Below are 15,966 nucleotides of genomic sequence, written 5' to 3' on the forward strand. Positions count from 1 at the left end.
TCAAGTACATGACAGACGGTGTCCTTCTTCGAGAGTCCCTCAACGAACCAGACCTGGACAGATACTCATGCGTCATCATGGACGAGGCGCACGAGCGTGCCCTGAACACGGATATTCTGATGGGTCTGTTTAAGAAGATTCTCCAACGGCGTCGCGATTTGAAGCTCATTGTCACGTCTGCCACAATGAACTCGAAGCGTTTCTCGGACTTTTTCGGTGGTGCCCCCGAGTTTATCATCCCTGGTCGAACGTTTCCTGTCGATGTCATGTTCCACCGGTCCCCAGTGGAGGATTACGTCGACCAAGCTGTTCACCAGGTACTATCGATTCACGTCTCTATGGGCCCTGGCGACATCTTGGTTTTCATGACGGGTCAGGAGGATATCGAAATCACCTGCGAGCTGATCCAGAAACGACTGGATGCGCTCAATGATCCGCCCAAGCTCAGCATCCTGCCCATTTACAGTCAGATGCCAGCAGATCTCCAGGCCAAGATTTTCGACAAGGCTGCGCCGGGCGTACGCAAGTGTATTGTTGCCACCAACATTGCCGAGACAAGTTTGACGGTTGATGGTATCAAGTACGTGGTGGATGCTGGTTACTCCAAGATGAAAGTCTACAACCCCAAGATTGGTATGGATACCCTCCAGATCACACCAATCTCGCAGGCGAATGCCTCGCAGCGTTCGGGTCGTGCTGGTCGAACTGGACCTGGAAAGGCCTTCCGACTATTCACGGAGAAGGAGTTCAAGGAAGACCTCTACTTGCAAACGATTCCAGAAATCCAGCGCACCAACCTTGCCAACACAGTCCTGATGCTCAAGTCACTAGGTGTGAAGGATCTCTTGGACTTTGACTTTATGGATCCTCCTCCCCAGGATACCATCACGACATCCATGTTTGATCTATGGGCCCTCGGAGCCTTGGACAATCTTGGCGAACTCACAGAACTAGGGAGGAAAATGAGCGCGTTCCCTATGGATCCATCCTTATCCAAGCTGCTTATTACGGCAGAAGAGTATGGCTGCAGTGAGGAGATGATCACTATTGTGTCCATGCTCTCAGTCCCCAACGTCTTTTACCGGCCCAAGGAGAGACAGGACGAGGCTGATGCTGCCCGTGAAAAGTTTTGGGTACATGAGTCTGATCATTTGACGTACCTCCAAGTTTACACAAACTGGAAGGCCAATGGCTATTCAGATGGTTGGTGTGTCAAGCACTTTTTACACCCCAAGTCGTTGAGGCGAGCCAAGGAGATTCGCGAGCAGCTTTTGGATATCATTCGAATGCAGAAGATGGAACTGACAAGCTGCGGGATGGACTGGGACATTGTCCGGAAGTGCATCTGCTCCGGATACTACCACCAGGCTGCCAAGTACAAGGGCTCAGGGGAATATATCAACCTACGGACGAACCTTGGAGTACAGCTACATCCTACCAGTGCTCTTTATGCTGGACACCCTCCCGATTACGTCGTGTATCACGAGTTGATCCTCACCTCCAAGGTGTATGTGTCAACAGTTACGGCGGTGGACCCTCACTGGCTGGCTGACCTAGGCGGCGTCTTCTACTCTGTCAAAGAGAAGGGATACTCTGTGAGGGAGAAGCGAATCACCGAGGTCGAGTTCAACCGGAAGATGGAGATTGAAGCCAAGATGGCTGACGATAAGCGCAAAGAGGAGGATCGGAAGCACGCAGAGGAAGAGCGGTCTCAGAAGAAGAAGAAGATTGGCTCAGACGGGAAGAAGTTTGTGACGCAAGGAGCTGTGAAGAAGCCTGTCATCAAGAGGCGGGGAAGAGGGTTCTAGCGATGGGTATCATATAACATTAGAATATAATTGAACATGAGCCAGCGTTCTGGGTTAGGCAAACTTGGTGTACCTTGGTATTGGCTTATTTCCTAAGTAATACCTTGCTTGTTCTCAGTGCTCATTTCTCGTAGGATTGTGTTGTTTCTGCGTTTAGGTATTGCGTCTTGTTTCCTTATCGTGTAACATCAAAGGTGTCTTCTCCCTCCACAATTTGCCGGTCTTCTTTTACGACCTTGGCCACTCTGGCGTGTCTGGGTCCGTAATCCACATCCTTGAGGAACTTGGTCAGGATATCTTCGGTAGCCTGGGCCTCGCCCTCGACCTGTTTGGGGAGTTAGTACAACCGCAAACAATCAAACGCAACATCTAGAATCACCGTATTATCCCGCGTGTTTCGGCACCATCCTGTGACCCCATACTCTTGAGCCTTCTTCCGCGTAAAGTATCTGCTCTTGGTTAGATATCACCGCTCCCGGAACATCTTGAGAGCTTCGCACCGGAAGCCGACACCTGGTGACGTCAGTTGAGAGCTCTGGAATGACACGGGACAAACATGCCTTGGACGGTTCCGTGAACGACAAAGTATACCTCGAGGCATGTCAGTCATGGGCCTGTACAGCTGAGAATGAAATTTTGCATACCCGCTTCGTCATGGTTGCGGTTTGGATGTACAAGGCAAGTCGTCACGTTTACTGGGATGGGGTAGGTGTGTTACACAGCAACTACGGGCATTAAACCGATCCTGAATAAATAATAGCTACACTTTACAAGAGAACCAAAGCTAGAGTTGCTGTGGCTTTTAATGTCATCCAATCTCGCTCAACCCCAAGGCAAGCTTGTCTTAGACACTGTAGCGGGTAATTTGCGGGTCCCCCTCGATAAGATAAGGTTTTGGCTAGGCCAGTTGATGTCACCAACCGAATGTCACCCAGAGCAGATCAATCCATCCCCAGCTTCCTTTGAACCACCTACAAACAAACCATTCACACACACACACACACCCTCGCAAGCAAAGTCGGTAGCCGTCCATGGAAACTGCACCGACTACAGAAGCGGCATCGGAGCCGATACGGTTCCGCGCCGGCAAGAAACGAAAGGCTTACCGCCAGCGCACCGAGGATCAAGAACAAGACTCTGTCGACACTCCAAAGTCTCCCGCCAGCGCGATCGCTCCGGTACCCGAGGACACAGCAGCGCAGAAAGATACAGATGAAGATGATGGCGATGCTTCCGTCGCTGCGGCGCTTCGGCTGCGAAACGCGCGGAGAGGACGACTCGGCGGCGTCGCCTTTCGCAACTCGAACCGACCCGAAGACGAGATCAACGATGAGCGCGCTCTCGTGCCCCGAGAATCAGACGAAGCCTCACAAGACACCGCGCTAAATAGCGTCGCGAATCGATTCACCCACCAAACCGGAATGCTCGCCGACCTCAACGACAGGCACATGTACGTCTGACCCCTCGGGGAACCGCATCTCCCACCACGCACAACTAATCATTCAAGGATGGAGTACATAGAATCCCGGCTGTCTAATCGCGCGAGTGGGAACACATCCCAGAGCAAATCATCCTCCGCACCCAGATCCGACGCCGCGCCGCATGCGACATCCGCGCCACCAAAGGAGACCAACGGCCGCGAGGTCATGCAGGGCCACCTGATGGAGATTGACCTCGGCGACGACGTCAGGGACCGCAACGTGGCCAGGACGGAGCGCATAACGCAGGGCGGCCACGATGAGGTTCCGCAGGGGCGCCGCGCAAAGAAGCCCAGGCTGGGTAGGGACGGCAAGCCGTGGCGCCCGCGGAACCGTCGTGGCAGCGACGCCATAAAGCGAGATCAGCTCGTTGAAGAAGTCCTCCGTGAAACTCGGCGTACGTTTATACCCCCTGGACCCATAGATGAAATACGGTCTAACAATGTGCTAGTGGACGTGTACGAAATGCCCGACAAGGTCAACAAGACCTCCCAAGCTGAAGAGGACGGCGCGGCCGATGACCGACTCGCAGAGGAGTTCCGCCAACAGTTCCTTGAGGACGTGGCTCAAAGACAACTGCGGAAAAAGAAGCCCGTCAGCCAACCTGCACGACCTGGGGCTGAGGATGTCCTCAAGGGCCCCAAACTGGGTGGCAGTCGCAATGTTCGAGCACAAATGAGGGATCTATTACTCAAGAAGGAGAAGGAAGGCAAGAAGTAAAGTCAATGGGGCGTTCTTATCTTCGCTCTACAGGTGTTTTTGGTCCGTCATATGGGTACACGCATTGGGTTGGTTTGGCTTGGGTAACTATCACGTACACATTATTATGCATCAATAGAAAGATACACGACTATTCACAATTTGATTTGACGCAGGGCCTTTAACAATTCGAGTTCCTTTGTTCCTATTGACTGCCTAGTCTGTAATGATCGATGTTATATCCTTCTGTCGACCCAGAAACCTAACCAATGGGTCAATCATGGAGATATTTCCAATATCCATCCATGTTCCCCGAGTTGAAACCAAAAACTCCTTTACCCAGCCCATTGTAGCAAAAAAGAAATATCCCAAGAGGGCAGAAGCAGCGCCCTATATAGAAATGAATGGAAAGTCATTTGGCACAGGCGGTGCCAGGGGAGACCATGATTCGCCGTCTTGATCGTGTGCAGGTTCATCTGCTCCCATCATATGCCCTAACGCCGCATCAATGTGAAAGAAGCCTCATGAATCCCCTAAATGGTAACTTAACGAAGAGCAAGAAGAAGAAATAAAATAAAAGAAATAGTGATTCTCAAAGAATCACTCATCTAATGTCGAGCTGGAAAGGCTTGAACCGTCCGCCGATTGTAGCGCAGCGTGGACACTTCCTTCGTGCTCCATGCTCGGCCATGAGCACCTCGACACAAGTCGGGCAGAGGCCGCAGATACACTCAGTGCATGCATATGAGTCCTTAAGCAGGGAGAAACCCTGACAAGCGGCACAATAAATCTGAATGTTCTGGGCCGAGTATGTTGGTGAAGAATCAGAAAGCCCCCGGGACCCAATGTGAAAGTTTTCGCCGCTCTCACCACTCTCAACAGATGGGAATGGCTCTACAGCATCTTGACCATAAGACGGAGGTGTGAGAGCCTGTTGGAGAGGTGAGGCTTGGTAATTGCCAGGTTGGAATTGCGTTTGATGAGAAAATGGCGGCAAAGATGCCCTGTGCATTGAGACCGGAGACTGCGGGACCTGTTAAGTGGTTAGTAACGTTATCAGGCAGGGAAAATTGGGGTCTGGACATACAGGAGTTCGATCTTCATCAATATCTCCAGCAGCAGAGGCAGCCTGATCAGCTGCGTCGATGAGATCTTCCCATCTCTTCCCGAAATCTGTAGAGGGTTCGACAGAAATGGCTTTTCTATCATTCCCTGGTCTGTATCGCTCTTCATTCTGGATTCTCCGTAGCCAGTCGGTTGCGGATCCCCTGGAATTCTTCTTTTTATGGTGAGCCTCCCTTCCTCGCTTTGTTACTGACTGCTTGCGGGGACGACTAGGACCAAGGGGGCGTTGGAGGGGTGGAAGGGTTGATGATCTCCCAGGAGGTGAGTTTGCGAGGATAGATGGAAGAAAGTCGCGCTGTCTATTGGACTTGGCGGAGGAATACGGGTCGCTGGTGATATCGTGATTTGAGAGGTTGAGAGGCGGCAATTCAATTGACGTTCGCGGCCTTCTCCGAGCATCCATATCTGAATAATATTCCTGTTCATCATTAGCCCTGGTCACTGATGCCTCTGTTATCGATAGGCGGCGGGGTAGCTCAACTTACACTATCGAAATCCATGTCCCGCTCACTTTTGACGCCATGCAGCTCGGCCAGGGCTGCTGCCGCACTGGCGGTGCCAAGCATAGGACCAGACGGAGGTCCAGCACCGCCGAGGTCCTCCACACGGCGGGGAGTTCCTGGGTTGCTGGACTCGTCGCGGTGATAATTGTGTCGCTCGTGAAAGCCTTGAAGGTGGTCAACGGGCGGGGGCAAGCCGGGCTGAGAGTGGGACAAACCCTGAGCTGTTGGAGCTGAGGTCTGATCGGGATGGCGACGCTCCGACGGTGGGGTATTGATCATTAGCAGGAAGCTCTCTTCGGTCGCCGGAAGCTTGGAAATGTAGTGTTCGGGGTGTGCTCGACGGATATGTTCTTGCATTGAACGATATCTCTTTTCCTGTATTTGGGTATTTAAGGTCAGATGAGGGACGTTTCCGAGAAACATGAGACGCGCTCCAGCTCAGTACACTGGCGAGCGGTAGGGTGGTGAGACATGACGAAAAGGTCGGGTGGATGCAGGCTCGGGAACCAAGCCCAGACGCAGGGACAGAGAAAAGGAAACCAGACGTGGGAGACTTACTCCGATACACCTCTTGCGACAGCTGGAGCCATCTTGATTTCGAAGGGGACAAACCACTTCATTGTTAGAGTCTGTAATTGAGAAAGAGGACGTTAAGGAAGATCGAGGCGGCATCTTGACCCCACCATGCGCAATGGCTTGCTGGCGGGGGTTGTGTAGCGACAAGATGGTGTCGATGAAGCTGTAGTTGTAGATGCGATAATTTCAATTGACGGTAATGAAGCTGTAAAAGCTAGGGACATTTCAAGGCGCAGCTCGTTAAAAGCGAGATGAGCTGCCCTTGAGCATGAGCAAGCTTGCTACAGGAACCGTTTCGGAATCGGTCCAATTATGCGGCGGTAGTGGCGTATGCGATTGTGAGGGTCGAGCGAGGTTGCGATTGATACGTCGTTGAAGCTAAGCAATGGAATCGATTCGAGTTAAGATGCTGTAAAACGTTGTTGAAGCGTCGAGAATCGACGAGGACAGCAAAAAGTTCGAGAGAAGACGGATGATCCGTCGAGAGGAGGGTGGGTGAATAGTAAGGAAGAGGGTGCGGAGGGGAAGGAGGAGAGGTAGGTAAAGTACGGATGGAGTGGGAAAGGAAAGAGGATGGATCGGAGGATGGAGCTTTAGAAGGTAGAAAAAAAAAAAGACGGAAGGAGGGAGGCAAAAGATGCTTTTGGGTAAAGCGTGTGAGAACAGGTGAGTAATAAGAGCGAACAAGAAGGCTAGAGCGAAGGAGTGAGTGCAAGACGGGAGGCAGACCAGACAGACAAAGGGTGTGTGTCGGCGAGTGTGTGGTGTGTGGTGCCGAGCTGAGCTCTGTTCTCTTACACAAGCAAGAACAAGAGCTTTTCGGTGCTGGTGCTGGTGCTGGTGCTCCAGACGTTTCACTCGCTCGTCCACACTCACACACCAGACACAAAGATCACTCACGGACCAGATGACCAAGCTTGGAGTGAGAAGCACAGGGAAGGAGAAAAAAAAAAGTACATCCAGCAAGAGAAAAACCTTGCGGGAGGGCGTGTGGGCAACGGATCCAGGCCGGTACCGAAGTGTGCTTCCGCACAGCAACAATAAACTGCAGGCGATAAAACCTCGACGACCTCGACAAGGGCACCACAGCCAGAGCCAGAGCCTGAACGAGCTCTCCCATACCTTCTACAACTACCAGACCTCCGCCTCCACCACTGGCGATCTCAGCTGCCTCGAACGACTTATCGCCCGGGACCAATGGCGTCAGGACGTAGCTCCGGGGGTGCGGGTACGGGAGCTGTCTAGCAGTCTTCTAGGCCCATGCGAGAAGCAAAAAACCTCTGCCACTCTTTCTCTGCCTTCTGTCTGGCTGCAGGCTGGGCGCCAGAATGGGACCGAGTTTGACGGACTGGGAACTTGACTGGGGCAGGCAAGCTTTCAATCTTGCAATCCTCGAGGCCTTTGAGAAAGCTGCTGCAGCAGGGTCCTGAAGAGCCTGCTTCGTCCAGTAGCAGAGCGCAACACCAAAGCAGGCATCAGCAAGCATCAGCAGCTCGAGAAGTGCATGGCCCAAGCGCCTGCGCGGGCAAATCAATTGGCTCCCATTGCAATGACTCGAGAGGGGTGGTGACAGCAGTGGAGAGGGGGGTGCCTGGCGGTGGAGCTTCCTGTCTGGACGGATGGAGGTTGATATGAGAAGCAGAGCAGACGTCCCTTGGCTGTTTATGTCCAGACGTTGCTGCCCTGTGAAAGGTGCTGCAGGCCCTGGGAAGCTCCCCCAAGAGCCAGGAAGCAGGGGAGCAAGCTCCATTCGAGTGGAGCTGGTCCCTTGCTCAGGTTTGTTCAAGGTCCCCTTCTCTTGGTCCATCCATTGCCAGAGCTTGCTTGCAAGAGATGCGATCGGTGGAGGCAGAGCTAACCACCACGGCACAGTACCAAGGCAAAAGTCTCGAGCCAGTCAATCACCAGCTGAGCTGGGTCGCGGATCACGTCCCCCTGCGATGCCGATGCCGATGCCAGTGCCAGAATCAATACCTACACCCGGCCGGCCGGCCGGCCTCGTCGACACCATCGGCTTGCGACAGGTACCTAGCATGTCGCAAGAAAAGGCCCGGCGCCTCCAAGGTTGGCCATGTCTGGAGAACGGCCAGGGTCGGCGGGGCCGAAACCCAAGGTCAACTGCCACTCACGGATCCTATCCCTAAGCCAACTCCGGACGTGGTCATCACATGTACACGGCGAGTACCTCTGCATGACTCTCGCCACGAACTGGTCCACGGGACCATAGCTACACAATGCTGTTGGAAGCTGGAGCTCAAGCCCTGGCCGACTAAACTTGAGCTGGAATCTCAGAGGCCGATGTGGCGTTTGGAATGCGACGGTTCGCAGCTGTGGACATGGAGAGATTCGACGTGAGAGTCGTTGCCCCCCACAAGCAGAAGAATATTGAATCATGTCCTACTTTAAGGGGTATGCAGCTCCTTTTTTTTTTCCTTTCGAGAAAGGGGATGATGGAATTTTCTTTTTCGATTTGGTGGTGGAGGGTAGCTGGCGAGAGGGGGGCAAGCTTCGAGAAGCTCTATTCATTGGAGAAGAGCTGATGCGCAGCAGAGCCATTTGGGGCACGAGTCTTGCCCACAGCCCAGCCTGGAGCCCTTGTCACCACAGTCTCGGGTCTTGTGAGACGGTGACATCACCGGCCAGGGGAGCGGGCAGCTCCTCGCCCTACGAGTACGGAACCGGCATTGTTGAAGGTGCAGGATGGGCGTGCGCAGAGTCAGACAAGTGAAGGGTCCTCCCCCTCGCTTCCATTATTATTCGACTCGGGCAAAGCTGCGAAGCGCTACACCCTTCTCATCGGGTCGTTCGCCTCCTAGGAAGGCGGTGAGCTGATGTCCGAAACGTCCAAAATCATGTGGCAATAGAGTGGACAAGAATTTACTCCTGTCCATCACGTCAAATCTGTCGCTTGACTCGAGCGAGGCAGCCAGCCAGCTGCAGGTCCGGTTGAAAGCGCACGAACGAGCTTTGAGGGACGCCAGTGACAAGGCATGGCATGCTGCTAGGGGAGTCGCCTGGAGCAAAGGGACCGGGAATGGCAACGAGCGTCGCAAGACTCGAAGGATGAAGCGCAGCGCAACGCAGCGCACACATCCAACCCAAGACCGCGGAACCGAGGTCGCGCCCACGATAAGTCCGGCTTTATTTTCGAGGCCCTCAGGGCGGTGACCCCGCGCCGCAACCACCGGCCACTGCGAATCTCACCCCAGCGGCAATCGTCGACGGTACCTCGATGCTCAGCTCCATGACGGACATGTTCACTATCGCGCCCTCGCTCTCAACTTCGGAGGTACCTTCCGGGGCTGGAACCGTAAGCCTAACACAGTCAGCGAGCAACTGCTGAAGCTCGCCGACAGCTCAAGGCTGATGTGCTCCCTGCCAGAGTCACAAACCGGGTACGGAAGCTCCCAGCTGCCAGAGAAGGGGTGGGAATATCCAGTGGGAGAGGTGGGAGTGCGTGTGGGGGCCAACTGGGGTGGAGATGGATGAAGGACGCCGGACAAGCAACAAATAACGACTGGCGGCAACGTCTTTTTCTCTCTTCTCCAGGGTAGCCAGCTTTTTGGTTGTCCTGGGCTTTGCTTTCAGATGAACGAGCAACGTCTTGAGTCTCGAAACTATCCATATCAGGTCTGCCAATCTTCAGTATTGGACCCAGATACATATCGAGAGCTTCCCCGCGTGGCCCACGCCGCTTCACTTCCTAGGAAACAACCGGGTTAGCCCTTCGACTTGCACAGCGTTGGCGAAGAGAGGGAATAAAAAAGGCTCGTCGTCGGGTCGTAATCCATAGGCGGGCGGAGCTTGGGGCAACTTAGGTTCGATCCCATGACCACTAAAAAAACAAAAACCTTGGACCGACATCCATGCTCGACAAGAGGGCAGAGTCAATAGGCTGCTTCCTGTTCGCGCCTTCGAGACCTAAATCTCCACCTCTTGCTTGGCTCTACTGGATGGTTACCATGCTATTGCCGCGATAACCACGTTGTGTCCGTGGTTCCAGAACCCGAACCCTTGAAGACATGGGTGTGCCCATTGAACAATTTCCAGTTAGCCAACTTCTCAATCGGCCGTCTTGTAAGACGATGGAGCACGGAACGCCGGTCGTCCATGACTGAAAAGCCATGGGTTTGGCGAGACGAGGTTTCTCAATTTCCTTGTTCCCTCACCGAGGATTATCGATCTTGCCAGCATGAGGTTGAGAACGAGATTCCCTTCCTTCAATCATCAAGTCTGGACATCCTTATGTTACTTATCGATCCGAGCAGCCGCGAGACTCGGCCGACCCTCAATACCTAACCCACCACCAATCGAGCGTCGAAACCGTGGATAGTCGCCGCTCTCACCACTTACTTGAGCATGCTATCAGAAAAGTAGCGAATGTCACCAGCATTTTATTCGACCGACCGACACATAGCCCAGCACCAAGTTCGCGTCGGTCGCTCATCACTCCACCGATAAGCACTGCAGAAACGTGAGTGGGCATACAACAGCATCCCGCTGTCAAACCGACATGTTGGAACGGAGGAATGCGACTCTGCGGATTTGGTATCACCCATCTCATCGGCCATCCCCATCTGCTACCTTTTCTACACAGACTGACTGGTGTGTTCCATGACCTGGACCACACCAGACAAGTCAATGCAACTATCGGATGATGGTTGAGCCTGGGCTCTCTGTCAGGTTGTCTTGGAAGTCTAGACCTCCAACGACGAGCCAGGCCAGTCGGCGCTGATCTTCAAGCAGACGAGCTGAATGGCTTCTCTGAGAGGTCCATTTGCGACCCCGAAACCACACATAACGACAACGACTTTGCCGCATCCTCGCCAATATCTGCACGTTCGCATATTCTAGAAACCAATGACTCTCACAGGTTACTCGAAAGCCCCGGATCGACGCAGGGCCACTAACCCAAGCTTCTTGAAAGTTTCCAAGATGCAGATCGCCAACCCCAGCAGATCGTCGACTGGAGCATCTCTTCATGGAAACTCAGTCAATATATCTACTTGGTGGCGTTTCTCCCCACAATCGACGTCAAACTGTTGAACCGTGCGGTCCAGGGGTCATTGCTATTCCTCTTGCGTTCGCCTGGGATGTCTGATTGGAGACTAGGAACCGGACTCCCTAAGCACTTACGTGTAGGACTGATAGATTCTTACACCGAGATACGTATGGGTTGATCGGATAGTAGACTTATTGTCGCCTGCCACGGCAATGATCACCTGGTGGAATGCCTCATTGTGCTACACTTATTGCCAGCAGCATCATCACACTCGTTGCGCTGACTTCGCACGATTCAATCAACGGCCAAGGCATTTGTGTCACTCAACATATAAACTTGGATGGAATAGTGGTGTAGGTAACTTCGAGTCCCATGTGGCCACGACCAGCTACCCACAGGTAGGTCCTACAAACTGACCTGGGACAACCGCCCCGAACCCGACTTTGTATCTGGTATTTCGTCGTTAAAGAGCCTTATGAACCCATATGACGGCATGACCAACTTGGGACTGGGTCGAGTTATTCAACATAAATTCATATGTGATGTATCAAAGGCAAGTCCCGGTCTCTAAGTCAGGATCCGCAGCCTCGACCTAGGGTATCATCCATCTGTCCATCCCATCTTGTCACTCCATGTACCCAGCCGTCTCCGTTATACACCCCGCCATATCATGCATGCTGGCTTCCTCCCTTAGGGCCGTATCACTGTCCCATGTGAGACTTGATTCATGTAACACTCCAGTCCTAGGAGTTCGTTTTCAATGTCCAAAATCTCCAAAACCACATCACCATCATTTTAGTCATTTACTTGAGTTGCTTGAGGATTTCTGTCAGGAAGTCCTCAAAACTTAGTGTGATGTATCCGTCGCGGTCGTCGTCGTACTTCTTAAACACATCCGTCATGCGCTTCAGAGAGATGCAGCTCTGGACAAAGAGGTCAAAGCTCATGACACCCTCGTTACGCTTGTCGTATGTGTTGAAGAGCAGTTCCACGAACTGGGGGCTGAGTCGATATCGAAATGCGACGAGAGCGTTGTTGAATTCGGGCAGGGAGATGTTGCCGCTGTGGTCGGCGTCGAAACGATCGAACAGGGTTCGCCATGAGGCCAAGAAGGACCATAGACCGCAGAACTCCTCAAAACCAATAGTGCCACTCCGGTCCGAGTCAAACATTCGGATCATCATGCGAACGGTGTGGGGGTCGAAGGCGGTCCAGTCACCGTTGACTAGCGCGGCAGAGAGCTCCCTTTCAGAGAGATGGCCAGTCCCTGAATAAGGGTCAGTGGGTTGCTCGTAAAGTTACCCCCTTGCAGGGAGGACGTCAGCAGACGATACTCACCATCCTTGTCTACGGCGCGGAATAGGGGCAAAAGCGAAGGGTCGGAACCAGAGCCATCAAGGGCGGGCGAGGGAGGAGGTCGCGAATTGAGGGTAGGGCGGCTGTGAGGCTGAGGCGGTCTCGCACCAGGGTTTGGAGGCGGCGACATGTGACCGTAGCCGTGCTGCTGGCCTATCGACTGAGACCGAGAGTCTCGGTGAACTGGCAAGGGCTTATCATATCGAGGTTGCTGTTGGTGATACTGCTGTGGAGGGGGTTGTTGCGGGGCAGGAGTCCTCGACTGGCCGGGTTTCTGCAGATACAAGGTCAACATGATGTGCTTTCTCCCTCGATAGCTGACGCATCAGCATGTGAGAACGGGCGAAACGTACGGGGTCTGGCTCGGCAAATCTGTACGAGGCGCGTGGTTAGCACTGGTATCGTGACATTGTCTTGGGCGCATCGCAGAACCACCGCTGGTTGGCGCGGGGGAATGAGGGGCAACTCACCTGGGGAGAGCATCCTCATCGAAGGGACGGTTGTAAGCCATGGTGATTTGTGTGATCCAAGGGTCTAGTTGTCCTGGAGAAGAGTTGGATTGGTAGGAGAACCTTTTAAGAAGGGAGGAGGACGAGTAGGACGTCGAGTATGACGGGGGTTTTTGAGGTCGGGCTGAAGTGGTGGTGCGCGGCTGAAGAGTGCCGCTGGGCTTGGACTAGACTGAGCGTCACAGATGGGCTGCGTGCCTTTTTTGCGCTTGGTTCTCGGTAAGGCCCAGGGGGGAGTATGAGCGCGGGGCAGTGTTGTCTTGTCGGTGGAGCGTAGAAGTGAGCAAAGTGTGGCTGAGCGTGGGAATTTATGGGCGACGACGAAAAGAGCGAGAGCGAGCCCCAGGGTCGGAGAAGCGGCTCCCACAGTAGGAGTTTTATCTGACGGACCAGGTTTGGCGATCACACGCGAGCAACGGATGGTTCAAGCGTGATGGGAGCCTGGTGACGTCGGTTTGAGAGATGTGTGTGTGGTTGTAGGTGAGTGAATGGGACAAGTGGTGTTTGTATTAGAAGAGCAATTTTTTTCTAGAGATCAAAGGGAAGGCACGCGGACAACTTGGCCAATTCGCAAGGGAAGCAAGGACCTGCTGCGTAAGGCCTGACATGCCCTTGCACCTTCCCCTGCTCAAGCTGATGGTTCTGGAGACGGGATTACGTCGTCGGGCTCGCATCCAATTCAGGCTGAGGAACGAGGAAGCCTGACTGCGCACGCAGCGAGCACCTCTCATTGCTGGGCTTGGCTTGTCTTGGCTTGGTCCCTAGGCAGGCCGATATCCGTCCTTACGGTACGTAGTCCCCCCTGAAGAGCCCTGTGGAACGCCCTGTAGGGATGGATGGAGGCGTTAGACGCTGGATGGACGATTCCATGGAGCGCTTCCATCTGCAAGTCAGCGTCTGCCCGCCCATCTCCAGGTGCAGTATGTAACTAGGTTAATCTGTCAGTGACGCCGGGGCGCCCATGAGCCACTGCAGAGGATGGCCTCAGCCACCCCGAGCACAGCATCCATCCAATCTCGGTGGAGGCGCGGAGCGGGCAGCGGCCATCTATCGTGGTCCACCGTCTTTACACATGGACTGGATCCATCCATGCATGGGATGGCATGGGAATGGATGGATTCAATCTCTTGCCGGCCCGCCTTCTGGATCGTCTGCGGCTGCGGCTTCCCGCGTATAGGGTCCTTGACATCCATTGGATGCTTGCCTCTTACTGGCCCATCCGTAGGTCACCTCATCGCATTGGATCGATGGGACAAGGCATTCCCGTTCCCATCCATCCATCCATCCATGCTTGCCCCTGTCCTCCCCATCTTGTCCTGAGAGTCACAACTACCGAGCAACCTATTATCACGGGCTGATATACCACTTACTCGCTTACACCTTGCCTTGGACTACCTAGAGCGGCTTGAGGATCTCGTCTAGTCCACTATTCCGTCTTGCACAATCGATCAAGTACGCACCTCGCAAGTCTCGGCAATATGCTCAACACCATTATTAATACACCTTGATTCCAGTCCTTGACCTCAACCTCAGCCATGACTGTCCAAAACGCCCAAGACACCTCCGAGTTCTGGTTATACGGATACGGGTGCGCCTCAGCTCTCTCTGATGTGGCTACACAGCCGTCGCATCCGAATATTGATTGATTCTCAATACTGACGCAGCCCTCTCCGTGATTTATAGGAGCCTCATCTGGAAGCCTCCGCCACACTTCGGTAACTAACTCACCCGATGTCTCAACCCTTGTCACCAGTTCGCTGACGCCCGCCTTCTAAGATCGGAGAATCCCTGGATGGGTCAACGGCTATGTCCGACGTTTCTGGCAGGTCTGAATACCCTCAATTGGCTGACCACATTGAACTCGTCCAGCTGACTCTCACACAGGCCAGGCATGACTCCAACACTTGACGAATAAGACAACAGCTCTTACTAACAGTATCCTCCAGTCAGGATCACCGAGGCACACCCGAGGCTCCTGGTCGTGTTGTCACTCTTATTGAGAGGTCTTACTGGGAACAGTTAAAAGACAAAGACGGCCACGCATCTGCACCGGAGCGTGTCTGGGGTGTCGCCTATCGGATCATTCCTGAAAAGGTCGCCGAGGTCAAGGAATATCTTGACATCCGTGAGATCAATGGTTATTCTATCCACTACGCCCCCTTTCACCCCGCTGACGGCTCTCCCTCGATCAACACTCTCGTCTACATCGGCACTCCGGAGAACGACCAGTTCGTCGGCCCCCAGGATCCCCAGGAGCTTGCTGAGCACATTGCCCGTAGTCAAGGGCCCAGCGGCCCCAACATTGACTATCTCCTGAACCTCGACGAAGCCCTCAACGAACTGGCCCCGAACAGCGGCGATGTTCACATCCATGACCTCGCTCGCCGTGTCAGGGAGCTCCAGAGCAGTGGCAAAATCGCAAACCTGAACCCTACGCCGACCATTCATCAGCAAAAGCACAGCACTGAAGAGGCGGAAGAGATTGAAGACCCAAGCCCCTGAGAGGAAGACATGTCGCTTGAATAGACTGTATCCTGGTATAGCATAGACAAACAGACACGTATAGAAGATCCTATCTGGCTGGTCAATACAGGGTTAGACATAACAACAAGACATTCCACAGCCTCAATTACACCGTGGAATGAATGCCTTCTCCGCACTCACAGTACGATAGCGTAGTGCTTGATGAGACCTATGATTCAGAACCAATTCCACTGATAGCCAAGGTCATATGACTGGGTTAGTTATGCAAAAGCTTGACGAAGGGGACCTCACGAGACAAGGGAAAGAATTCAAATAGCACTAGGTTTGCATTTGCCCGCCCAACAAGGCAATCTCCATTGTCTTCCCGCACAAAGTCATTAATAAAACGGCCGTGTCAAGATGGCAACCCCAAATGCCATGCCTTTT

General features: G+C 53.5%; 4 protein-coding genes across 4 annotated transcripts; 2 read left to right on the forward strand and 2 right to left on the reverse strand.

Annotated features, from left to right (window-relative positions):
- Positions 1–2,839: 2,839 nt before the first annotated feature.
- NECHADRAFT_74947 (uncharacterized protein) lies at positions 2,840–4,006 on the forward strand (the record flags this gene model as incomplete). The annotated part of the gene is made up of 3 exons (XM_003053573.1): positions 2,840–3,258; positions 3,316–3,683; positions 3,738–4,006. The coding sequence occupies 3 exons, from the start codon at positions 2,840–2,842 to the stop codon at positions 4,004–4,006; spliced, it is 1,056 nt and encodes a 351-aa protein (XP_003053619.1).
- Positions 4,007–4,589: 583 nt separating this feature from the next.
- On the reverse strand, positions 4,590–6,285 carry NECHADRAFT_31097 (uncharacterized protein; the record flags this gene model as incomplete). The annotated part of the gene is made up of 4 exons (XM_003054287.1): positions 4,590–5,018; positions 5,073–5,528; positions 5,596–5,988; positions 6,172–6,285. The coding sequence occupies 4 exons, from the start codon at positions 6,283–6,285 to the stop codon at positions 4,590–4,592; spliced, it is 1,392 nt and encodes a 463-aa protein (XP_003054333.1).
- A 5,397-nt stretch (positions 6,286–11,682) lies between these two features.
- Positions 11,683–13,058, reverse strand: NECHADRAFT_98839 (uncharacterized protein; the record flags this gene model as incomplete). Its single annotated transcript, XM_003054288.1, has 4 exons — positions 11,683–12,458; positions 12,530–12,821; positions 12,901–12,919; positions 13,018–13,058. 4 exons carry the CDS (start codon positions 13,056–13,058, stop codon positions 11,995–11,997), a joined length of 816 nt encoding a protein of 271 aa, XP_003054334.1. The 3' UTR covers positions 11,683–11,994.
- A 1,533-nt stretch (positions 13,059–14,591) lies between these two features.
- NECHADRAFT_74950 (uncharacterized protein) lies at positions 14,592–15,558 on the forward strand (the record flags this gene model as incomplete). The annotated part of the gene is made up of 2 exons (XM_003053574.1): positions 14,592–14,644; positions 15,003–15,558. 2 exons carry the CDS (start codon positions 14,592–14,594, stop codon positions 15,556–15,558), a joined length of 609 nt encoding a protein of 202 aa, XP_003053620.1.
- Between the last annotated feature and the right edge of the window lie 408 nt (positions 15,559–15,966).

The sequence above is a fragment of the Fusarium vanettenii genome (genome assembly GCF_000151355.1).
Source record: "Fusarium vanettenii 77-13-4 chromosome 1 genomic scaffold NECHAsca_1_chr1_3_0, whole genome shotgun sequence".
In the NCBI taxonomy this organism is placed as follows: Eukaryota; Fungi; Ascomycota; class Sordariomycetes; order Hypocreales; family Nectriaceae; genus Fusarium; species Fusarium vanettenii.